The sequence below is a fragment of the Nicotiana tabacum genome, chromosome 13, assembly GCF_000715075.1.
Source record: "Nicotiana tabacum cultivar K326 chromosome 13, ASM71507v2, whole genome shotgun sequence".
In the NCBI taxonomy this organism is placed as follows: domain Eukaryota; kingdom Viridiplantae; phylum Streptophyta; class Magnoliopsida; order Solanales; family Solanaceae; genus Nicotiana; species Nicotiana tabacum.
This window is the reverse complement of record NC_134092.1, coordinates 127207750-127232197: the sequence shown is the minus strand read 5'-3', so window position 1 is coordinate 127232197 and position 24448 is coordinate 127207750. Positions and strand designations below refer to the sequence as shown.

Genomic DNA, 24448 nt, shown 5'->3' with positions numbered 1-24448 from the left:
TGTCGGAGGTTGAGCAATTTGAAACTTCAGCAGTACAAGTTACTAAGACAATAAGAATTGAACAAATATCAAGCTCTGAATCGAGGTAGAAATCGATAACGGGAGGTACAGAAGATCCACAAAGTGAGGTTATTGTTCCATTGCATGTAGTAACAGAGAAGTCACATATGCGAGAAGTAGTGCGGGTAACTGATTCAGTAGGGAAGGGTAGGATATCCTGGGCTGATGAAGTTGAGGCTGAGAAAGAATTGATGAAGAAGCCTTCGATTTGGGACAATTTTGACATAACCAAAGTCTCAAATGCGGGTTTCAAACTGGACTTTGTAGCACCAGAAATTCATGGGAAAATACCTGTTTGTGAGATTGAAATTGAGGATATTAGTACTAAATTGGCTTATTGGAAGAATGCAGTAGTATGTTATGTACTTGGGGCACATCCACAATTTGCAGTGTTAAATAGATTTATTCAGCGAACGTGGGCAAAGCATGGAATAAACAAGATATCTATGTTGAAAAATAGGATAGTACTAGTCCGATTTGACACAGAGGTGGGGGAAAATGAGGTGTTGCAAGGTGGGATATACTATTTTGATAACAAACCTTTCATAGTTTAAGCTTGGGATCATATTATGGAATTCAATATGGAAGAGTTATACTCGGTTCCTATATGGGTGAATTTACCAGGATTAGACTTCAAGTATTGGAGTCCAAAAGGGCTTAGCAAAATTAGAAGCTTAATTAGTAAACCTTTAATGGTTGATCATCAAACAGAGAAGTTGACATTGACGGTCCATTACCAGAGAAGATAGTGTTTAAAAATGAACAAGGTAATTTGGTCGAGCAGAAAGTTCAGTATGACTAGAAACCTATTTTATGTAAATGTTGCAATAAGTATGGCCATAATGAGGAAGCTTGTAGAAGGAAATAACCAAAAACTCCACAAAAGCAAATAGAGGATCAGGCAAATGAAGTAGCCAAGGGAAGGGAGAAAGTCAAAGAGAAGACATGGGACAATACAAGACCAACTAGCCCTACTGCTGGTGAAATACACAACAAAGAGGTTGAAGGAGCAAAGGGAGTGTCACAGGAAAAAGGGGCTGCAACAATGAATCATAACAAGAGGAATCAGGTAAATGGAGCAGGGTGGATAACTCCATTAAACACAAGCAATCAAGCATACATGCAAGTGCAACAGGTACAGGCACAAAATTCTTTTCAGGCTCTTAACAGAACTAAACAACCTGATCAGCTGGACAATATGGCAAGTCGCAATGAGGGAGGCTCAAAAATACCTCTCTCAGGTAATGGATAATATCCTATGCTGGAATATTAGGGGTCTAAATAGCCCTAAAACAGAGGGAAGTTACAATCCTCTGCAATAGTGAGAATATAGGTTTGTTTGGGTTAGTTGAAAATAAGGTCAAGGCTAATAAAATAAGTGAGGTGGTGACAAAAATGTTTAGGAGGTGGAACTATTTAACCAATTTAGAATACCATTATAATGGTAGAATCATGTTGGTATGGAGGCCGGATTATTTACATGTTACACAAATGAGTAGCAATGCACAGGCTGTGACATGTCATGTAGTGCATTGCAACTTAAAAACTACTTTTATACTTACTGTGGTGTATACCTATAACACAAGAGAATGAAGGAAAGAACTATGGGGTTACCTGAATCTATCAGCCTGGGATGTAAACTTCCCTGGCTGTTCATGGGTGATTTTAACTCGATATTGAATATGGAAGACAGGATAAGAGGAAGCCCAGTGACAATGCCTGAGATAAGGGATTTTCAGCAGTGTGTTACCACATGTGGACTGATAGAACTTCCCTCAAAGGGAAGCAGATATACCTGGAGTGATAAGCAGGGAGGTAGTAAGAGTGTACTAAAAAATAAATTGGGTGTTTGTAAATGCAGATTGGTTTAATACCATGCCAGATTTTGTAGCTATGTTCAAGCCAGAAGGGATTAGTGATCACTTCCCTGTAAAGATTGAGCAAATCAAGAATGGAAAGAATCCAAAGAAACCGTTTAAGTACTGTAATGTATGGTCAAGTCATCTAGAGTTCCAGACAAGAGTGTCACAAGTGTGGCAAACACCTATAGAAGGGTGCATGATGTTTCAAGTAGTTAAAAAATTAAAAATGGTAAAACAAAGTCTGAAGGAGTTTAACAAGAAGTTCTTTAAAGATATTGAGGCTGAGGCAGCAAAAGATAGGGAAGAAATTCTCTTGGCACAATTGGCATTGCAAGATAATCACTTGGATCAGAAACTGCAAGAACAGGAAAGGGAAAGTTACCTCAAGTTCAGGAGATCATCATACTTGGCAGAAGTTTATTTGCAACAATGGAGCAAGGCAAGTTGGATTAAACTAGGAGATAATAATACAAAGTATTTCTATGCAGTCATCAAGCATAGGAAACTTTAACAATCAATAGTTCAACTGAAGGACAAAGAAGGTAGACTACAGGCAGAACCTGAGATAATAGCTAATATATTTATAGAATTCTACCAAGATATATTGGGGAGGAAAGGTGAACAAAGAACTAAGGCATTTAACAGCTTTCTGAAGAATGGAAATCTCTTGTCTGTGGATCAACAATTAAGACTGGTGAAGGAATTTACTGGGAAGGAGGTGAAGAAGGCAATGTTCAGCATCGACATCAACAAGAGCCCATGCCTAGGTGGTTATGGAAGTGATTTCTTTAGAAAAGTATGGAACATAGTATGGGAAGAGGTAACAAATGCAGTTCTGTAGTTATTGAGAGATGACAAACTACTAAAGCAACTTAATGCAACCATGATTGCCCCAATTCCAAAAGTATATGATCCTCGGTTGGCCAGTCAGTTTAGACTTATCTCGTGTTGTAATGTGATCTATAAGTGCATTTCAAAAATGATGTGCACCAGATTGAAGAAAATGTTACCATACCTAGTAACTGATACACAAGCTGCATTTGTGGAGGGGAGATATTTAATTCACAATGTCTTAATTTGTCATGGTCTACTTAGACACTACAATAGGAAACAACACCAAGATGTCTCATGAAGATTGATCTGAAAATAGCTTGTGATATGGTCAGCTGGGATTTCATAGAAAAAGTTTTACTTGGGTATGGCTTCCCATGTTCGATTGTTCAGATAGTTATGACATGCATTAACTCGACTAAGTTTTCTGTGAAGGTGAATGGTGAAGGACATGGTTACTTTGATAGAAGGAGAGGATTGAGACAAGGAGATCCAATTTCTCCTTTACTCTCCGTTTTAATAATGGAATACTTATCCAGAACCTTGAAGAGAATGAGTGACCTCCCTGATTTCAAATTTCATCCAATGTGTAAGAGACTCAAACTTACTCACATGATATTTGCAGATGATCTTATGATCTTCCGTAAAGGGGATAAAAAGTCTATTTAAAGAGTTGTGGAAGTACTGAATCATTTCAGTTGTATTACTGGACTGATTGCAAATGCAAACAAGTCAAATATATTCTTGGCAGGGCTTACAAGTGAAGTACATGAGGAGATCATTACAATGACAGGATTTGTACCAGAAACATTCCCAATAAGGTACCTGGGGTTGCCTCTGTCTTCAAAGAAGTGGAGCAAGATGGAATGTCAGCAGTTATTAGATAAAATTACAGAAAAGATCACAAATGCTTATTCAAGGCATTTGTCTTATGCAGAAAGATTGCAAATCATAAATGTTATTTTGTTTTCAATCTATAACTTTTGTGGAGCAGTCTTTATTCTCCTACAAAGTGTGCTTAAAGCAGTTGACAAGAGATATATGGACTACTTATGGGGCACATCAGAGGAACACAAGAAGATAGCATTGGTGGTTTAGGAGAAGGTGTGTAAACCAAAAAGGTATGGAGGATTGAACATAAAAAGATGCAGTAATTGGAACACAACCTCGGTGGAAAAACTACTCTGGCAGTTAAATGAGAAAAATGATTCACTTTAGGTGAGATGGGTGAGATGGGTGTATGGCATATACATAAAGCAAAATGATACCATTTGGAACCATAGCCCTCCAGTGGATAGTAGCTGGTATTGGAGGAAGCTTAATGCACTTAAGGCAATCATGACACAATAGTATCAGAGAGGTAAATACACTCTCACACCTAGTTGACAATACTCAGTAAATCAGAGTTATAATGCACTACTGACTGGATTGGTTAGATGCAAGGTTGCTGATTTAGTATGGACCAAAGTAATGCAACCAAAGCACAGGTTTATAGTTTAGTTGGCTAATCAAAAGAAATTGGTCACAAAGGAGAGACTGCAGCACATGCACATCACAGTGGCAGACAATACATGCAGCTTATGTGAGAATGGAGTAGTGAAAATAATGCAGCATTTGTTTGTGGATTGTGAGTGGATAAGAGAGGTGAGAAGCGAGCTAAGTCAATAGACAGGTATTCAATTGGTGGCCAGAGGAGTTACACAAAGCCTACATTGGTTGAAAAGCAGAAAATGAAAACATCTGAAGAAAGAAGTAATGGCATCCATATGGGGGCAGCGATATACCACACATGGCAGGCACGAAATTGGAAGATATTCAGGAACACAATTATGAATACAGACATAGCAATTGCACAGCTAAAAAGGAGCTCAAATACAGATTAGAGGATATACAAATAGGTAGGAAAGCAAAGCAATGTAGATAATTATTGAACATGTTATGTACTTAAAGGAAAGACTAGAGGTTAGTTTGTGTAGTTGGCAGCATTTTCTTTTCTAGTTTTTTCTTCTTGTATTTAGAGGCTTAACTGTAGAGATGAGTGTACTGGAGCTATCAGAGCTCAAGAGATGTACTAATTTGGTTTGTTAATAGTAATACTTCACATTTATTACCAAAAAATAATAACTACTACATAAAATCTTGTATTGGGCTTGTTGGATGGATTTCTTTTTACCAATTAGGTTAGGTAAAATCAAGCTAAGAAAGACAAATGAACTCAAATAGTCGCCCACCTAATATCTCAAACTATAAATAACCGGCGGATGTATAATATATATACAATTCACGTATAATATATGCATAATTAGGGAAGATAAAGCAAAATGCTTACTCAATTATTGGGTATTATCACTTTTAGCCTGCGCCAGAAACTATTAACATCTGGTAGTCGAAAAAGTGTATAAAACTTGTATAATTTTTGTATATAACATATAAAATGTATTTATATACAAAAAATATATATTTTTCTATATTTTTTTTGCTATTATTTTTACAGCAGCTATATAGTGTCATTTTTCCAAAAAATAAAAATTGAATATGACAAGCTATTTGTGCAACAACCCCTAGTTCATGCTTAGATTAATTTAGCCCATAGCCCATTATACTATGGGATATTACAGAGTCCAGGATCATAGTGATTTTGATCGGATCCTATTGGAAAAATATGGGTTTACATAAACATATAAAGAAATTGGAAAATTTGCAAATCCTTTTTTTCCTTCTCTTGAGAGTCTGTTGGCACATGTTCTAGACAAGTTTTTTTTTTAAAAAAAAACAGAAAACATATTACTTATATGAATAGCACCAAAGGATGTGACCCCGTAGCAATTGAAGTGGGTAAAAATCACGATAATCTATGAGTTCAAATCATAGCAGAAATAAAAATGTCTAGGTAATTTTTCATATTTATTTGAACCTTAATAGCCAAATATTAAGTCTGATATAATAAGTATCCAATAAAATAATAAAAATATAAAATAGAATAAATAACAATATATAACCGTTTTTAAAATAATAAAAAAAAAATACAGCGTTTTTGGGTCATTCATTCCCTCTTTTTGGCCTAAAGAGGATAAGTCACTTTGTCGTGTGTATTAAATGAATTGAAGTCAGTGTCACATTTTCTTTTCTTTTAGTATCATCATTAGATGCACCTTTACTCTCTTTTTCATTATCCTCTTAATCTTTTGACCTTAAATGGGTGTACTTTGGAAGATTCTCATTACAGTTTGAAACTCTAATGAGAGGCTTTTTATGCTTACTTTGTTTCCCATTAGGCTATTCCTTTTTGTTGCTTTCTTTTAGGTTAAAGATTGTGTTGCCCCTCAACTTTAGCTCTTTCCCAAAGCTAAATTAAAGTGCCTTAATTCACTTTTTCTAAGTGGTGATTAATCCACACGCTTCTTAAATTTTTTGTGCTAAAATGTTTGCATATATCCATAAAATATTTCCAAACTGTGGATGACTTTATGGCCAAGTCATTAATCTACTTGAGTATAGTAAACCAACTTAAGTAAAAGGTGTTGCTATATTTTTATGTTTTAATTTTTTTTGTAACACTTCTTAAAAGATATATTTAATAACCTTATTGATAAGAGTATATGTCATAACTGAATAAGAGTATTGATATTGTCCGCTCCGGGCCTAGGTCCTCACGGGTTTAAAAAGGAGAAATACACAGTTAACTACTAATTAAATATGTCTTTACTCTTTAGTCACTGTCAAAAATATATTTGTATTTTAGCCCGTGCTTAATAAATTTTTACCCGCCCAGACGAAAATACCATGTGTTAGACATGGGTGCTGTGTAAATATTAAGGACATGATGCCCTTAACTTCATGAATGTTGTGTAAATACTAAGGACAAAATATCTTGTATTTGCACCTTCCGTTGTTAAACTTTAGGACATCATGTCATTAACTTCATATGTGCAGTGTAAATGTTAAGGACATAGCGCCCTTAACTTCACGTGTGCAGTGTAAATGATAAGGACATAATGTCCTTAACTTGTATTTGCACCTTCTCTTGTTAAACTTTAGGACCTCGTGTCCTTAACTTCATATGTGCAGTGTAAATATTAAGGACATGGTATCCTTAACTTCATGTGCGCAGTGTAAATGTTAAGGATATAGTATCATTAACTTTATGAGTGTTGTGTAAATATTAAGGACATGGTATCCTTAACTTCATGAATATTGTGTAAATATTAAGGACAAAGTGTCATGTATTTGCACCTTCCGTTGTTAAACTTTAGGACATCATGTCCTTAACTTCATATGTGCAGTGTAAATGTTAAGGATATAGCGTCCTTAACTTCATGTGTGCAGTGTAAATGCTAAGGACACCATGTCCTTAATATTTACACAGCACTCATAAAGAAAGGGTAACAACGTCTTTTCGTATTAATTTTAATAGAGTAATGGCTATTTTTGCTCGACATTAAAAATACTGGATAAAAACTAAATACCATGTTAAAAAGTGACTATCACACGTCATTTCTACGGTTTAAAACGCGTCATTAGGATCTAAATTTTGTAAACTTATATACCAAGCATTCTTCTTGTATTTTGCCGATGTGGGGCTTTGTCTAAAGTCTTAAATGTTACAAAAAAAATTATTTAATGAGCGATCCACTAACTAGATCGATAAAAGTAGATTCAGAAGAAAAAAAATGACTTCATATTTTCTTAAAATATCAAGTATTTTGAAATAAATTCAGTTTGCAAGAACGACTAAAGTTGAAACAAAACATAGTAATAAAACAAGGAGTGTAACCAAAGTTACTATTTTTTTAATTTTTTTTTGCAATAACTTTTTACAATTTGGAATTGACAAATACGATCCAAATATCAAAGTTTTCAGTTCAAAGAGAAAGAATGAATAAACAACCATAATTCAATATGTTAATTCACAAAAAACAATCTATGGTCTCGATTCTAACTGATATTTGGTCGTTCTCTCCATATCAAAATTTCTTCCTTACTAATGAAAAAGCATCCTTTTTGGTTTTCTTAAGTCCACTCCTCCTTAAGGCTAATCTTTGTCTTAAGCCTCGAATTTGCTGATAAAAAGGTGATGATTAATTAATGACTTATGGCCAGAAATCAATTAAGTATAAGTTTCAATTTGAAATAGTGTCTCATTTTATAAAATAAAAAAAATACTATTAAGGGAACGGGAAAAGGTGAAAGAGCGAGCAAAATCTAGCTGTTAAGCACTTCGACAGAAAAAATAACCAAATTTATAAAGAAGGGAAAAAAAAAAAGGAGGAATTTTTTTCAGAAACTTCATCTTTGGGAGTATACATTTACATAATTATTACTGTAGTAAGTAATTGGTACTCAACACCTTGTGAGAAAACAGCAGTCCAAAAAATGTGACTAATTTATTATTTTTATTTAGTCGATCTTGATAGTTGGAATACGATAAGTTTCTTAATCTAGATATACACACTTCTTCAATAATAAAAATGGATTGATTACTTAAATATATTGAATAGGCAGAATAGACCTCGAACATTCCTAGATATTCATTGGATGGATCTAATATAGTATCAAATTAAAACTTTAAAAGTAATTGTTATTAACATTAGAACTTAGCCAGTTAATTATAAAAATCTAGAAGTATTAATGCAAGAAGAAAGTAGAAGACAGAGAAATGCAGTAAATGAGAAAATTTGCATCAAAACACACACACATGTACGTGTGGGGAAAGAATAGACAAGATTTTCACCTAATAAAGCAAAAGAAATGGACTTCCATTGAAAGTTGGGAAGTACTATACTAACAAATGAACAAAAAGATAGTTTTATGACTAAAGACAGAAACTTTATCCTTTTCAATGTCGTAAACAGAGATAATATATAGCAACAAAAATATATGTAAAATGATACAAGTAAAATATTTGAAGAGAACGATGTCCCTCATTGCCATATAAGACATTCAACTACTCCACAACCTTTTTGTCAATCGCGAGATTGTCACAAAAAGATAAGAAAGAAAAAAGAAAAAGAAAGTTTTGAGTTTGCGAGAAAAAAATATGTCTATATATTAATAATCAGAGAATAATAGAAATGAAGAACCATCTAAACTTACAGTCTAATAATAATATCAATAAAGTCTATTTTTATGCTAAATAACCTTATCGTACGAGCTGTATTTACAAGAGAGGAAGCCATATATGAAGCAAAAATTCTCTTCGAAATGTTGTTTCATAACTTTATAACATCTGAATCAACAAAAAATCATATATACATCTATTTACGATTTAATAATAATACAGTTAATAAATGAAATTATTCTATCGTCATAATTTTCGAATGTTTGTGTCCATCAAAGATTGGCACCTTTAATTCTATAATATATACAATTAAAAAATTTGAATGAAATTGCCTAATAATGCAAAGCAATAATTATGGGAAGATAAAGGGAGTAAATTATGATAACAACAAGACAGAGGGTTGTTGGGATTCTATTGGGCATATTATGTCTGTAATATTCTGATTTCTAGGTTCATTTACCTCATACATATAAAGTCAACACTTCTTGTAAAGGCATCTACTCCATCAAAAATGTGCAATGGAGAAATTTCCCAAATTCCCACCAACCTATAGATATTAGGTTAGGCTGTTTATGTCACAATATTTAAAGTAGTTCTTCCTCAAGTCATGCATGAACTCGGACTTCCTCTCATCATGTTTACATCCAAATCTAATTGTATTAACAACCATGATTAATGTAAGAATATACATTATTTAAAAATATAGTGAAAATATTTTAAAAGTATTAAAATGACCTATATGATAGTACAATCAGACATCTTTATAATAATCATCCTTTATAATCTTATTTTATTATAACATGTGAGTTTATGTGAAGAAACTAATTTTTCATGTTATATTATACTCCATTATATATTCTTTATTACATCGTTTCACTATAGTAACCAAAAAATATTGAAATAAATATAACTATTATAAAGAGATTTGATTTTATTGGAATTAGGATGGACGTCAACAGGTGATTGAATGGGTTATTGTTGAGAACAAATTGAAGTACTTCCATTATTTTGATCCAATGAAAAAATCTAGGGAGCACAATTATTGTAGGAAGAGGAAGTAAATTTTAATTTGATAGAATACTCGTACCTGAAAATACACTTGAATGGTTCATAATAATGAAAGGGATCCTTAACTGTGAAAAATGACATTGCACGGAGCTAGGGACCAAAAGCTTTTATTTTGGTTTGGATGAACCCTTATCTATTACTCCATGTTGTACTATTATTACACTACATTTGTCCGGGGCGGATGCAACATAGAGTTACTGATTTTAACTGAATTTAATACTTTCGATATGGAGTATAAATTTATGTGTAAAAATTACTAAAATTGTACTCCTTCAGATCCACTTTAATTGACTTTTTGGCCCTCTTTTGTTGTGGTCCATAATATTTGATTTTTTCACATATCAAGGAGAAATTGTCTTCTTTTTTCCAAAGTTGCCCTCGGAATAAAGAGCCTAAGAGTATTTATTATATTTCTAATGAACAAATGAAGGATAATATGGTTAATTTTATTGTTAATTAATGATAAAAGATGGATTCCTTAATATGTGTAAAAACAACCAAAAAATCAATTAAAATGGACCGGAGGGAGTAATAAATAGTAGATATGAACACATATCTTTAAAAATATAATATGGTCAATGGTAAAAACTTTAATTATTGAACTCACATAATTAAAATCCTAGATCCGTCTCTGCATTTGCCTATCGGTCTCGAATAAATTGGAATATGGCTTGTATTATAAAAAATAATCATGAATTGATAAGTTTTACGTGGATGTACTATCAATTTACCGTATTAAACCATTTCCTAAATTTAGTGGGCATTTGGACATAAGAATTGTAAAATTTCAAAATAGGGGGAAAGATTTTTCAAGTGAAAATGGTATTTGAAATTTAGAGTTGTGTTTGGACATAAATATAATTTTGGTTTGTTTTTGAAGTTTTGTGAGTGATTTGAGCGAAAATTTTGAAAAACAGTTTTTTGGAGTTTTTCAAATTTTCGAAAATTTCCAAAATTTATCTTTAAAATTAAAAATTTTATGAACAAACGCTGATTTCGAAATAAAGTAATTTTTTTTTAGAAAAAAAAGAAATTTTTTTTATGTCCAAACGGGCTCTTAAAATCAGTAATGTGAGTAAGCTATAGTTACTTTAGATTCCTTACTGAACAAGTAAAATATATATCTTTCAAACTTTTGCTTTCATCCTCTTCTCACCTAAAACAAACATAGCACAATTAGGTGTTCGGTTGCCTAATTCTGTCTTTTGTTCTTCTTTCACCAACATAACTGAGGGCCTGTCACAGCCAATAAGGGGTGGTTCAGTCGGAAAGAAGTTATCTCAGGACTAATTATTTCGGGATTAGTTATCTTGATAATTAATTATTTTACCTTTCTATGAGAATAAAAAAATACTACAATTTCGGAATAATTAATTTCGGGATTAATTATACCATATTTTTTACCAACTAAACATAAGATAAATTCTTTTTAAATTTAATCTTGAGATTAATTATTACTTATCCCTCCTAACAAACGAGCCCCGAGTATTCAGAATTCCAGCAATCATTACAACTATAATACAATGTAGGAATCCAAAGCTGCCAGATAGGACCCCAATTTTTTTCCTTTCACTAGATATTGCTTGCAAATTTTTCTGTCCTGCTGTAACTATATCATTCTTTTTTGGAAAACAGCCATTTTGACCCTTTTCTGGGTAACAGAAGTGGGGGTACATAATTGCCAAGATCTAAGAAGCTTTTTCTTATAAAACATTACACGGATTTAGATAACTGAAGGGTAGAAAGTTAGCAGGTACCGTATCTGTCCCGAAGGTTAGTAGGTACAGTATCTGTCCCGTATTTCATATATTAATATTATTATTAGAGTAAAAGTCTAAATTTATCTTTGTACTTTGCGAAAAATATCTAGATTTGCCCTCATGTTTGGATATGTTGTTGTTATTAGGACTATGAGGAGGAAGTTGCACAAACATTATATTAGGTCATTTTTTTTTTAATAAAAGTGTGCTAACGTTTTAACTCAAAATGCCCCAATATGAACAAACATGACTTATTATTATAATAATGTCGTGTGCCGGTGAGGATGAAATCAGAAACAGTATATCTGAAATTCCAGGGATAGGAGTAAGGCTGCGTACATCTTATCCTCTCATACTACATTTGTGGAAAACTACTGAATTTGTTATTGTTGTTGTTGTTGTGTTGAAGATGAAGTTAAAAGATTAAGAAAATAGATAATAATGTAAAAATAATTTCGAGTGATTGATTAAATCAATGTAAAGGATTCTTTCAAAGGGGACCACTAATTGAATTATGAATAGGAAATTTGAAAATAAAATTCATATGATTAGTTGTACTTCTCATATATTTTTATAATAAGTAACACCCCACTCTCACCTCCCCTACGTATATTCATATTCCTAGGTGAAGTAGTAGTATGGACATGCACATATTTTATGGAAATATTAGTTACAATAAGTTTATTCAGTCATCTGTTTATTTAATTTTCAACTATATGAAAGCATTTAGAATGTTCAAAATCATTTCCAAATGCTCATATTAGTTTCCAAAATCAAATTCAAAAACCAGTTTCTCCCAAAACCAAACCAAAAATCAAATTCAAATGCCACCAATTAATTAAAGAGTAGCTAGTACTTTTTGTAATTAAGGGGAATTTATTAGTTTATTTACCTGAATATTCCAGGGCTGATACTGTCTTCCCAATGGATTAATATACGATCTGCCAAGGCAAGTGGATTTTAAAGACATTCTCATGAAAAGAATTAAACAAAAGAAAAAATAGAAGAATAAGGAGTAGCTACCAGTAATTAAAATACAATTTCATGTAATATTAGATTCCTTTTAAACAGCTAGTCAATTTTGGCTTTTATGCACGTTAGAAATTCAACAAACAGTTTTAGTTAATCATTGTGATTTCGTGCTAAGATCAACGCCTACTTTTCCTTTTTCATTTACTAATTCTAAAGGTTGTTTATATTAATCTTGACCTTTTGCCTTTCTAAGTGGACTTTCTCCACCTATTTTTCAACATCTTATTTGTCCATTATAATTTAGACGGAGACGTTCACGGAGTTCTATTTAGCAATTGGTTTAACTTCGACCTGATAATGTAAAATAACCCGATAAATTTCACAACAATCGGAGTTTAATATTCTATGCCTTCCTGTGAATTAAAGAAAATAGGAGGTAGAAATTAAAATCGCAGGCAATTAATTATAAAAATATGTTTTTTTCATTACACTTTCGTTATGGTATATCAATACTTTGTATGTAATATTTTATGTGATATTTCTTTAGTTTTAGTTCATTCCAAAAAGATATTACGTTTTATATTTTCAAACATTTTATTTTAGCTTTAACACATGTTTTTGTCACATGTTATAGACCAAAAGGTCTAATGATTCTTTGCCTTTAAAAATTTCTCATCTAATCAAATAATGCCACATAAAATATGACGGAAAAGTATGACTTATCACCAATACAAAGTATGGAATTATTGGTTGTTGAGATTAGAAAATCAATTCCTGAATAATTCAAGATTATCTTATCTCGTATTTAAATTGATTTTTGTTTCTATATAAGTAATAAAGTACTAGAGCTATTTTACACCACAATTTTGCTATTTTATATTGGATTAAACATGAAATTCTAATACTTAGACTAAAAATTGCTAAATTAAATGACCTAAGACCAAAATCCTTGATTATTACTTTGTTTAGCTCGATAGATAAAGCATCACGCATTTAAACAGGGCATGAGAAAGAACCGCACACCAGAAGTCTAATATACACAGCATACTATCCTTAACCTCTAAAGTTATACAAATATAACTTTACCATTGCTCCAATAGGATAGCACCCCTATGGGTATTATGTAGATATACTACCTTAATAAAGTACTAGGGTTACTTTACACCTCAATTTTGCTATTTTATATTGGATTCAACATGAAATTCTATTACTTAGATTAAAAGTTGCTAAATTAAATGACTAGAAGACCAAAATATCCTTGATTATTGCTTTGTTTAGTCCAATAGATAAAGTATTCCGCATTCACGCAGGGTATGAGGAAGAGCCGCACCCCAATGAGTGTGATATAAAAAACATACCCTAATGCATGTATTAATAACTGCTTCCATTACTCGAATCCTTAACCTCTAAAGTTACAGAAAGATAACTTTATCATTGCTCCAATAAGGCCGTACCCCTAGGGGTATTATATAAACATACTACCTTAATATTCGTTCTTATTTATTTTTAAATATAAGAGTGGAATCGAAAAATAAAATTTTATTTAACTTTAAATCAAACCCATATTTTATACACTGCATATCCTACTTTAATGCATAAATAATCGTGAAATAAGCGTATGAACTTCTTAATCCCTATATCAACATTAAAATTCCTAATTTCCTAGTAATTCTTACTTATAATTTTATTGACTAACCAAACGACCCCTAAGTCATTCCCAAACGCACTCCTCAACAACTCATAAAAAAATCATCTAACTTCCCGATATCGTTACTCTGTAATTGCCGTCCACTTTACACAGCTCACACTTCTAAAACTTCCAAACAAATCTCACTCCCCCTTTAAACCCCACCACCGGCATTTCTTCCTTTTCAATTTCAGCTACTGACGCCGCCTATGTAAAATTGTAAATCGCCGAAGCCAATAAAATAACATAGCAAAAAAAAAGCCAAAGAAAAAACAAAATTATATTACAAAGAAAAACAAAATAACAGAATATTTTGATCATCACAGTTCACAAAATTCCCTCAATTTCACCAGCTTCTCTTACCTGTCCCCCCACCCCCCCATAAAAAGTCCAACCTTACCCCTTACCCCTACCTAGCCATTATATATGTATCTATAGGTCCGTTTATACAAATTTTCCGGCGAGTAATGCTTCTTCTTCTTCTTAGCTGAGGTACAAATTTTCCGCCGAGTAATTTTCCGGTGATGGCAGACGACGTAGTTCCGAAGACATTTAGAGCGTTAGTAGAAAGTGCGGAGAAGAAGTACGCCAGAGTACGGGATTTGCCGGCGTACGGACGGTGGGGAACGAGCAACCATTACTTTCACAAGGTGTTTAAAGCGTACATGAGGTTATGGAAGTACCAGCAGGAGAATCGAGCGAAGCTAACGGACTGCGGGTTACAACGATGGGAGATCGGCGAGATCGCTTCGAGAATCGGTCAGCTTTATTTCAGTCAGTACATGAGGACTAGCGAAGTTAGGTTTTTACTCGAATCATATATTTTTTACGAAGCGATTTTGCACAGGAAGTATTTCGAAGGTTCTGGAAAAGAACGAATGGTGAGGTTTAAAGAGCTGAGGTTCTATGCTAGGTTTTTAATGGTTTCGTTGATTTTAAATCGATCGGAAATGGTGAAACTGCTTGTGGAACAATTTAAAGCTATTGTTGATGACAGTAGAGCTGCTTTTCCGGTACTAGTTCATTACTTCATTATCCTTGTTAATTTTGCTTCCATTTTCTGCTTTTAAGCTCATTTTTAACAATTTAAGTTGTCTTTTGGTAAAATGAAAGCAACTTGAGTAAATATTTTAATTCTTAGGTTTCGCTCATTGCTATTTCTGAATTTTGTTTCTTACTGTTTGCAACCGAAGCTTAAATTAAGAAGAATTTATCTTCTGAATTTTGTTGATGATAGTAAAGCTGCTTTTCCGGTACTAGTTCCTTTTATTAGTTAATTTTGCTTCCATTTCTGTGGCTCTGAAGCTCATTTGACAATAATTTGGCAGTTTTTTGTTCTAGTGAATGCATAGTTAGAAGAATTTGTCTGTGTGATAAAAATCCAGTAATTTAGCTGTCAAATTGAGGAATTAACACAAAATTTTAAGATATTCCAATAGATTTATATCTGAATTGTTAGGTTCACTCATTGCTATTTCTTAAGTTTGTTTCTAATTTAGTGGAACTGAAGCTTAATCTAAGAAGAATTTATCATTTGTATGATAAAAATCCTGTAGTTTAGCTACTAGATTGAGGAATTATCAAGAATTTCAAACATATTTCAATAGATTTATTAAGTCAGCTTTGGTCAGACTGTTGGCGAGAAGTCCAGAAAAGGAATTTATCAGATGTATGGTGAAATCCACAAATTTACCCGTCAGATTGAAGAATTAACATAAATTTTTAAACTTTTTTCAGTAGATCACTTGAGCTTGCTTCGTTCCTTCTATTTGGAAAGCGAGAGTCTATCTTTAATCTAGCAAATTAGACACCTTTTCTAGCTCCTTAGCATGGTAAAAGATTTTGGGGGGTGGGGGTGGGGGTGGGGGGAGACGATAAGGCACGTATTATCAACTTAAGCGTACAGATAGTTTAAGCAAGTTTAATACACACCAAAATTCTGGAATTTGTAACCTGAGCTATTGCGACATGTAATATAGCTTCTCTAGACTAAGCTCTGCCGTGTATTGTGTTTTTGGTTGCAGTGATTGAGAACATGTAACAATTGATACATGTAGTATGGCTTCTCTGGACCATTTTTTTTTTTTTTGGGTAATGGAGAACTTATCGTTATTGGTCATGGTAAAGAATGGTCAATCCATGAAAAAACTGAGATAAGTTTCAGGTGGAATGACCTTTTTATTACTGATTAATATACCATGACTTCTTCTAGAGCTTAGCTGGGATAAGACTTTCTTAGTGTTCAGACCTAAATCATTGACAATTCTACGCTATTTACCTTGATGTCTTCTAAAAAAGTGGTTTTATTTTAGCTTAATTGCCAAAAGTGCTAATTGCCCCTGTACCTTCTACTTTAGAAGGAACACATAAGGGTGTATAACAAAATGCATACACTCTTCAATCTTTCTTTAATATTTAACTTACATGTTCCTGCACCAATGTATGGCGGATAATGTTGGTATTTATGAATTTTGGGGGGAGGTGCACTAGGGATGGCGAACTCTGCGCAAGCAGTCGGTGACTTGTTTTGTTGCATTCTTTTGCTTTTTCTTTGGTGGCAGGGTATATTCTCTTTGTTTGCTTACATGTTATACAGTGTGAAGTGTGAACAAATATAGAGATTAAGGACCCGTTTGGACATAGATTCCCAAATACTTTTTGAAAAAGCTGATTTGGGTGAAGTTTGATTTGAAACTGAAAATGTGTTTGGACATGAATTTTGGGGCAAGTTTTGACATGTTAAAAAGTCCTTTTTTCGTCTTTTTTTTTCAACTCAAAAGTCCCAAATTGTCATGATTTGGCCCAAAAAGAGGTCTTAAGCTATATTTGGGATTTGAAGTTTTGGTTTTCAAAATCTCCCAAAAACTAGATTAATTCTATAAACAAACACATATTTGATATTTTTTTTGAAAACAAACTTCCAAAACTTATGGCCAAACGCCTACTAAGTCCCAAAGGCTTTAGTCTAGTAAGAGTGCAATGCGTGATGCGCGCCCAAGCTGGCCTATATACCACCGTCATTAAGAAAATATACATATAAAAGAGAGAGAGAGAGAGACATTAAGAATTTTGGTTGAGTTGTATTCTACTTTATTGATGGTAGTGCTCGTTACTTCAAATCAAAATGGAAGTGTGTCTAGGGAAATGCTTTACATGCTCCTAAAGAAACAAGGGTCATATGTTAAGCAAGATTTTCTGCATATTATCTTCAAAAGCTCTGAGTGTGAACGCAAAATTTGTTATGCCCGTCTACTTTATGAACATTTGAGCAATCAGATGATTTGCACTTCGAGAATACAGAGGAGATAGGTTCTGGAACTATCTGCGGAAGTATAGAGTTGAGCACTGAACTAACTACCCATTGATTTCCTTTTCTTTTCATATATCCAATGCATCTCGGGTAGAGAAGTTGCTTGTAGTTGAAGTTACTTGATTGTGCTTGGAGCACCCTTGCATCTTCCAATTGCATTAAACAATAAACTGATGCTTTGGCTACTTTGGCCCTGTACTTACTAGCTATATTTGAACGGCAATTCTGTATCTCTTTCCATAAGATGAAGTAATGATTTCACCACAGGGTACTAACTTCAAAGAGTGGAGACTGGTGGTGCAAGAAATTGTTAGGTTTACAAGAGTTGATTCTCCATCTCCAGATGCCAGGCCTCTTAGATATTGTGCTCTCTTTGATTCACATCCGTCATCTCGTCCATATGTAGCTCGCTTCCATGCTAAGAAGGTGCTAAAGTTTCGAGATGCACTTCTGACAAGTTATCACAAAAGTGAGGTATCGACGACATCCTCATACTTCAGTGTTCAGTTGTGCTCAGTTATAATGCACAATTAACCTTTCCTCACTTTTATTTCAGGTCAAATTTGCAGAATTAACACTGGACACTTACAGAATGCTGCAATGTTTGGAATGGGAACCCAGTGGATCTTTCTATCAAAGAAGTCCAGTTGAACCACGAGAGAATGGTGCTGTTACCGACCAATCTGTAACTTCTGGACTTATAGACATAAACTTGGCTGCTGAGATGATGGATCCAGCTTTGCCTCCAAATCCCAAGAAGGCTGTTCTTTACCGTCCTTCTGTTCCGCTATTGATATCTGTGAGCTCTGTTATGTTTACTCTGTGTTGCTGTTCTGATTAATTTATATCTAAGGAGTCATATAATGAAATAGTGCTTCTGATTAAGGAACGGGGAATGTAGAAACTCATCTTTGATGATTGATTTGTTAGTTAAGTTATTTGGTTCCCTGTGTTGGGAACTGATTGGACCACTGAATATAGAAGCACGTGGTAATAGTATACTACACATGGAGAGTAAAATTTGAAATCTCTTAGTAGTAGTTTTGTTGCTTATGTCGCCCACCATATGTTGCCTGAACACTCGATGTTAATGATGATTTCTTTGCACCTGAACCACCCAATATTTAGAACATTCTAATTAATGGTTGAACCCTGCCCATGTCTACATCGATTATGGAGTAACATATGATACAAGTAATTGCTTCTGGCACTCCACCTTAACATTTGGAAACTCTTAGTGTGTATCCTTAGTCGGTCTTGTTCTGCAGGTTGTTGCTACAATGTGTGAGGAGCTTCCTCCAGAGTGTGTGGTATTAATATATATTTCTGCATCAGGTTAGCGACCTTCTTTTCTTCCCTTAACGGAAACAGCATGTTAGCTGCTTTGATATCCTCATTGTGGCAGAAATCTCAATTCTTTATTGATTTCCAGGAAATACAAATCACAGTACCGCCTCTCACATGGAAAGCTCTTCAAGTTCTAGAAAATCTTCAAAGAACAATGCTCTTTCTCGTACTTCTTATGAACAGAAGAGTGCTTTACATGAAAATTATACCAACACCAATGGAGATATGGGTCAATATTTTGAGAATTGTTTGTGCTTAGGTCCTAGCAGAAGTGGAGGTACACCATTCAGAACTTAATTTATGTGCAGTCCATAAATTGGTTCATGATTATCTCAAATTGTTCTAAATCCAACTACGTCACGTTTATATTTTGGATTTTTGCAGGTTCAAATAACCTCTATCCAGGAGATCTAATTCCTTTCACACGAAGACCTCTATTCCTGATAATTGATAGTGAAAACAGCCATGCATTCAAGGCAGGTTTGTCAGAACTGTGTCTAACTCATTAAACCATGATGACCTGTCCTTGAGTAAGACACAGATTCCACAGTGTTTTGGATTCTAGTTGTTGTCTAAAAAACGTGTAATGCTTTTGAGAAAGAAAGATGAAATATCTTGGCGTGTTGACTTCTTATGAGACGCAATTGCAGATTATGCGAGAAAAACTTTGCACTAGCGCAGTTTCTTATGGATTAATCTGGCGTACTGTCCAAACAAAACACTCTAAGCATATAATGAGATTGTGTCAACATACTTTATGAAACTATGGAGTGGTTGTCCAGTAAAAAGCTAGCTTACTCTCATTTGCTCCCAAGAGAATAAGTGGAATACATGTCTAGGCTGGTTTGGTGGTAACATGTGTTATATATGATCTATTATTTTTCAGATTGTGCCTTTTGTGCCTGATAACATGTTGAACTTCTGAATGGCCAATAATTCTGTGCTGCTTTTCTTGATTGCGTTTGTTGAATTATGTGAATCCGACTCATCTAGAAGTGGTATGCTGTTAAAGAAGGGAGTCTAATTTTTCCAAATCTATTATTGCTTGTATTCCCCACTTTATGAAGTACAGTTTGTTTTAGCTACTCAGAAATCAATTGCCACTCTCACCAGATGTTAATAAGGTTGGATTGGCTGTTTGTTCTCATCTATTGGGTTTATGGGAAAATTACTGTTGTAAATATTACACTTCACGTATGACTTATTTTATTCGCAAGTTCAATTTTGAAAATTATCATTAGAAGAGGACTGTTTCGTTGCTGACACATCACCAATTGCTCTCCAGGTTCTACATGGTGCAGAAAGAGGAGAAAAAAGTGCTTTATTTCTCTCTCCCCTGAGGCCATCATTCAAGAACTCAGGTACTGATGTAACACAATCTGGAAGTCAGTTCACCTTGTTCTTGGCTGCTCCCTTACAGGCCTTCTGCCAGTTGGTTGGCCTTGTCTCTTCTGATAAGGATATGGTAAGTAGACCGTGACGCAAATTTCTTTACTGAGCAGTTGTAACTCGGTTTAACTTTCTTGGTAATTTGCTCTTCAGGATTGTTTTGATGAGGCTGATGGCATCATCTCAACTGCATTTGCAGAGTGGGAAGTAAACCTCTGTACATCGACTAGCCTAGATTTGGTTTGGGCTCAAGTTCTTTCTGATCCATTTCTGAGACGGCTTATTCTCAGGTAAGCATTTTCTGTTTGTACCAATCAAGTAAATTCTCAGTTACAAGTCACCCTAGGAGCCTTCTTGGATATTAACCACATGCGTTGTTCCTCTTGTGCAGATTCATATTCTGCCGTGCTGTGCTCGCTCTATTTTGCTTGCAGGAACGTGAAGATCAGTATTTGCCTGCTTGTTTACCAAAGCTTCCTGATACATTCTCCCCAAACTCTGAAACTGTGCAATCAGCTATCAGACGACTTGCAAAGCTTCTACGAGTATCAGATTGTTTTCGATTCGAATAATCATAATTGATTATCCTTTGTGCATCCGAAACGTGAAACCTGTGCTCCCTTTATGATGTACAAAAGATTGCACCACAAATGGGTAAAGAGATCCTGAAACTTAGCGGTTGACATTTTGATTAAGAAAGACACATTGGTAACCCAAGTGCAGGCTGGAAGTACAAAGGCATTCTTTTAGGTGATGGGTTTACTTAGTTTACAGCAATATCTTCTCATTTCATGTGCAGAAATTGGGGATTTTCTTCATTGTTTAGTTTTGATAGAATGATAGTGAGCTTTTGGTTGGTGATACAGTCGCTGCTGGATACAAGAGGGTTACTCGGGCTTTGGTTTTTGTTTTAGTTTCTACAGGAATTTGTACTAATTTGTTCATACCATCCTGTAATATAGAAGTAGGCAATCGAATTTTTTAATCATTTGTTGAGCAACTTCTCTTCCGATTTTTTTGATTGAACAGAAACTGGCGAGGTTCTGTGTTTTAACAGCCGCAGGGGACTACTTTAATAATTTTGTGGCGCAAGAAAATAGTTTTTGCTCTTGTCCATTTGAGTCTCTCAGGGTTTTCTCAAGTGTTATAGATTTGGAAGTTCTCTCTTTTGCTAACAACGCAATATAGATACCCAATATACCTAGTTTGAGGTAAAAATGCAAGGGATATTGTGAAACATAGTGAGATGTTTTCTTTTAAAAGTGAGTTGGAAGATATGCATGCAGCGTTAACTGGTGCAATGGCAAATCTTCTAAACATATAGAGAGATGCCAACATAAGGTGTATATTAGAAATGATGTAATTTTGCAACATAATATGGATAGCTAAAATACTTACGATTAGCGATGACAAAAAGAAATATTCATTAAGAAAAGTTATGATTAAAATAACATTGTAGTACATCTTACGTTCACCATATCTCCTTTATTCTCTTTTTCCGACGTACAACTAAAATATGAATGAATAATGAAAATAATATAATATTTGTGTATGAAGTGATCCGAATACCATAAATTTAGTGTCTAGTGACTGGTAAAAATCACATGAGATTCGCGCCTAAATTGACCCGAACATCACCATTATAGAAGGCAACATAAATTTGAAGGGAAGAAGCAACTAAAATATACGCTTCCCCCCTAATTTGCTGTTATTACCGATAAATATTACGTTAACCCCATTTTCTTGTTTGTGGAGTTAACCGCCCAAAACAAAAGGCCAAAATACCCCAATTAAACACCACTTAACCCCAGAAAAAAAACACCACCTAACAATTTCAACCAATAAGAATCAAGTATTCAGTCCTCTCGATCCGGGAACAACCATTAACTTAGAATCTCAACCGTCGAATGAGCTGGAGAAAACACAACACCCACCTTTTATAACCCTCGATATTCTCCCGAGAAAGCACACGGATAAATAATCTCAACCGTCCGATCTTATCCATCTCCTACATCCACAAAAATATATATAGCTGTCAACCTGCAAATCTTTGAACCTTTAGCATTCGCTCCACTAAAGCAGAGAGAAGAAAGGAGGAGGAGAAAAGAAAAAAGAGAAGGTAAATTATCTTATCTCCTTTTTTATTTTCCATTTTCTTATCCGCGCCATTATTTTTTGAATTATTCTTTGTAATTCATATATTATTAACATTTTAATTTAATTTAGGTATTATTTAATTTGTAGAATGATTGATCTGTCTGTAATCTCTAGGGTTTCTGATAATCTCTCATGGTAGGCTTTTGACTAAATGTTGGATCTCATGAATATATCTGGTAATTAAGTCTTCCGTCATAATTATGTGAAAATTTTGTTATTTTGTCATAAATTCTTAGGCACAATTAGGTTACTAGAGCAAAATTGAACATTTCTTTGGTCTTCATGTTATGGTTAGGGTTAATAAGTGTAAATTGATTATGTCGTTGTAATTATGTGAAATTATTTGTTTTTTGTCAGAACTCTCAGGTACAGTTTAAGTTACTAAATCATATTGGATTTTTGTTTTGTTTTGTTATAGGTCAACTAATTAGAGAAAAATTGAATCTTTTGTTTTAGTTATGTTAAATTATTGGTTGTGGCATTTCAGATGGCTCGTACCAAGCAAACTGCTCGTAAGTCTACAGGAGGAAAGGCACCTAGGAAGCAACTTGCTACTAAGGTCAGTTTTTCCTTGAAAATTTTTGTATATGAATTTGTAACCTTATGTTCTGTTTGGTAGCTAATGGTATGTGGTACTTGAATTAGGCTGCTCGTAAGTCTGCTCCTACTACCGGTGGAGTGAAGAAGCCTCATAGATACCGCCCTGGTACTGTTGCTCTTCGGTAAGTTACATCTTGCGTAACTGTTTCCTATAAAGCTGTATGTAGTATTATATTATTATCACGTTTCCTTGATTTTAAGGAGCTGTGTAAAATAAAAGTTTTCTTTATGCCCAATTTGCATATGATCACTTACACTTTCATACGTTATGCAGTGAAATCCGTAAGTACCAGAAGAGTACTGAACTCCTGATCAGGAAGCTCCCATTCCAGAGGCTTGTTCGTGAAATTGCTCAGGATTTCAAGGTAAATATGGTGATGGTTTATAATCTGTTTTTGGTTCTAACTATGGTGTCTTGGGATGTAGCTTTAATAGTTTACTTATTGATTGATTGGTTCTTTCTGTGGCTTCTTTGGTTTCAGACTGATCTGCGTTTCCAGAGTCATGCTGTGTTGGCTCTGCAGGAGGCTGCTGAGGCTTACTTGGTTGGTCTCTTCGAGGACACAAATCTTTGTGCCATTCATGCCAAGCGTGTCACCATTATGCCAAAGGACATTCAGCTCGCTAGGCGTATCAGGGGCGAGCGTGCTTAAATTGATCAAGTGTGGTAGCTCTGTTGGTGATTTTAGATCTTTTTGTTAAAGACAGTGATGGTATTAAAATTTAGTAGTAGGGATGATGTGCTATGTTGATCTTATTTTGTGTGGTGGATGGAGGTGTGCTGTAATTGTTGTTCTGTTTTGGGAGGTGGAGAAGCATAGTATTTGTTGAATCTTTCTAATGTTTTGTTGTCACACCACTGGTGTTGAACACGTTTCAGAATTTGCATCTAATGTTTAGTTCAACTGTTTGGTATTTGCCTCTTATCTTCCACTTCATAGTCTTATTGTTAGCACTGGAATGATATTTTTAGGGCCAAATTGGAGTTTGGTGTTAAATGTTTGTTGACATTTTTAGAGGCATCCAACGCCTTAGGAGTGCTGATGCATTGGTCGTTGCAACTCTCATGGTATAGTCGAACACGATGCCTTTCTGCTAGTTGTCCATGTAGCTTCTTTAAAAGCTTGTCAAAGGGTGCCTTTCTGCTAGTCGAACATGACATTGGCACAAGGTTTTTTTGTCCATGTAGTTTCTTTAAAAGCTTGTCAAAGGGATCCTCAGTTGACCCATTCCAATAAGTTGCCTTGACATCATTTCTTAATGTACAAAGTATTGAACTTTCTTAACCTAATTCATACGAGATGGATTCATAAAATCTGCCCACGCAACATATCTGGCAGGCTCTTA

At 34.3% G+C, this 24448-nt stretch overlaps 3 protein-coding genes across 3 annotated transcripts; all 3 read left to right on the top strand.

The window, feature by feature from the left end:
- Positions 1-1664: 1664 nt before the first annotated feature.
- LOC142168351 (uncharacterized) lies at positions 1665-3851 on the top strand. The gene is made up of 5 exons (XM_075229029.1): positions 1665-1875; positions 1922-2361; positions 2455-2742; positions 3147-3396; positions 3505-3851. The coding sequence occupies exons 1-5, from the start codon at positions 1665-1667 to the stop codon at positions 3849-3851; spliced, it is 1536 nt and encodes a 511-aa protein (XP_075085130.1).
- A 10693-nt stretch (positions 3852-14544) lies between these two features.
- LOC107813076 (uncharacterized) lies at positions 14545-21337 on the top strand. The gene is made up of 9 exons (XM_016638285.2): positions 14545-15311; positions 17876-18082; positions 18165-18407; positions 18877-18943; positions 19041-19232; positions 19340-19431; positions 20241-20420; positions 20498-20634; positions 20736-21337. The coding sequence occupies exons 1-9, from the start codon at positions 14823-14825 to the stop codon at positions 20914-20916; spliced, it is 1788 nt and encodes a 595-aa protein (XP_016493771.1). The 5' UTR covers positions 14545-14822; the 3' UTR covers positions 20917-21337.
- Positions 21338-22313: 976 nt separating this feature from the next.
- On the top strand, positions 22314-24016 carry LOC107813079 (histone H3.3). The gene is made up of 5 exons (XM_016638287.2): positions 22314-22463; positions 22989-23060; positions 23147-23223; positions 23376-23466; positions 23584-24016. Exons 2-5 carry the CDS (start codon positions 22989-22991, stop codon positions 23752-23754), a joined length of 411 nt encoding a protein of 136 aa, XP_016493773.1. The 5' UTR covers positions 22314-22463; the 3' UTR covers positions 23755-24016.
- The last annotated feature ends 432 nt before the right edge of the window (positions 24017-24448 follow it).

Excerpts from the sequence above, each read along its gene's own strand:
- LOC107813076 (XM_016638285.2), top strand. The coding sequence starts at position 14,823 with ATGGCAGACGACGTAGTTCCGAAGACATTTAGAGCGTTAGTAGAAAGT. Across the intron at positions 18,408-18,876 it reads CTGTTCCGCTATTGATATCT|GTTGTTGCTACAATGTGTGA; the intron begins GTGAGCTCTGTT and ends CTTGTTCTGCAG. Across the intron at positions 20,421-20,497 it reads TCTCTTCTGATAAGGATATG|GATTGTTTTGATGAGGCTGA; the intron begins GTAAGTAGACCG and ends TTTGCTCTTCAG.
- LOC142168351 (XM_075229029.1), top strand. The coding sequence starts at position 1,665 with ATGGGGTTACCTGAATCTATCAGCCTGGGATGTAAACTTCCCTGGCTG. Across the intron at positions 2,743-3,146 it reads GGAACATAGTATGGGAAGAG|ATAGTTATGACATGCATTAA; the intron begins GTAACAAATGCA and ends TCGATTGTTCAG. Across the intron at positions 3,397-3,504 it reads AGATGATCTTATGATCTTCC|GGCTTACAAGTGAAGTACAT; the intron begins GTAAAGGGGATA and ends TATTCTTGGCAG.
- LOC107813079 (XM_016638287.2), top strand. The coding sequence starts at position 22,989 with ATGGCTCGTACCAAGCAAACTGCTCGTAAGTCTACAGGAGGAAAGGCA. Across the intron at positions 23,061-23,146 it reads GGAAGCAACTTGCTACTAAG|GCTGCTCGTAAGTCTGCTCC; the intron begins GTCAGTTTTTCC and ends TACTTGAATTAG. Across the intron at positions 23,467-23,583 it reads AAATTGCTCAGGATTTCAAG|ACTGATCTGCGTTTCCAGAG; the intron begins GTAAATATGGTG and ends CTTTGGTTTCAG.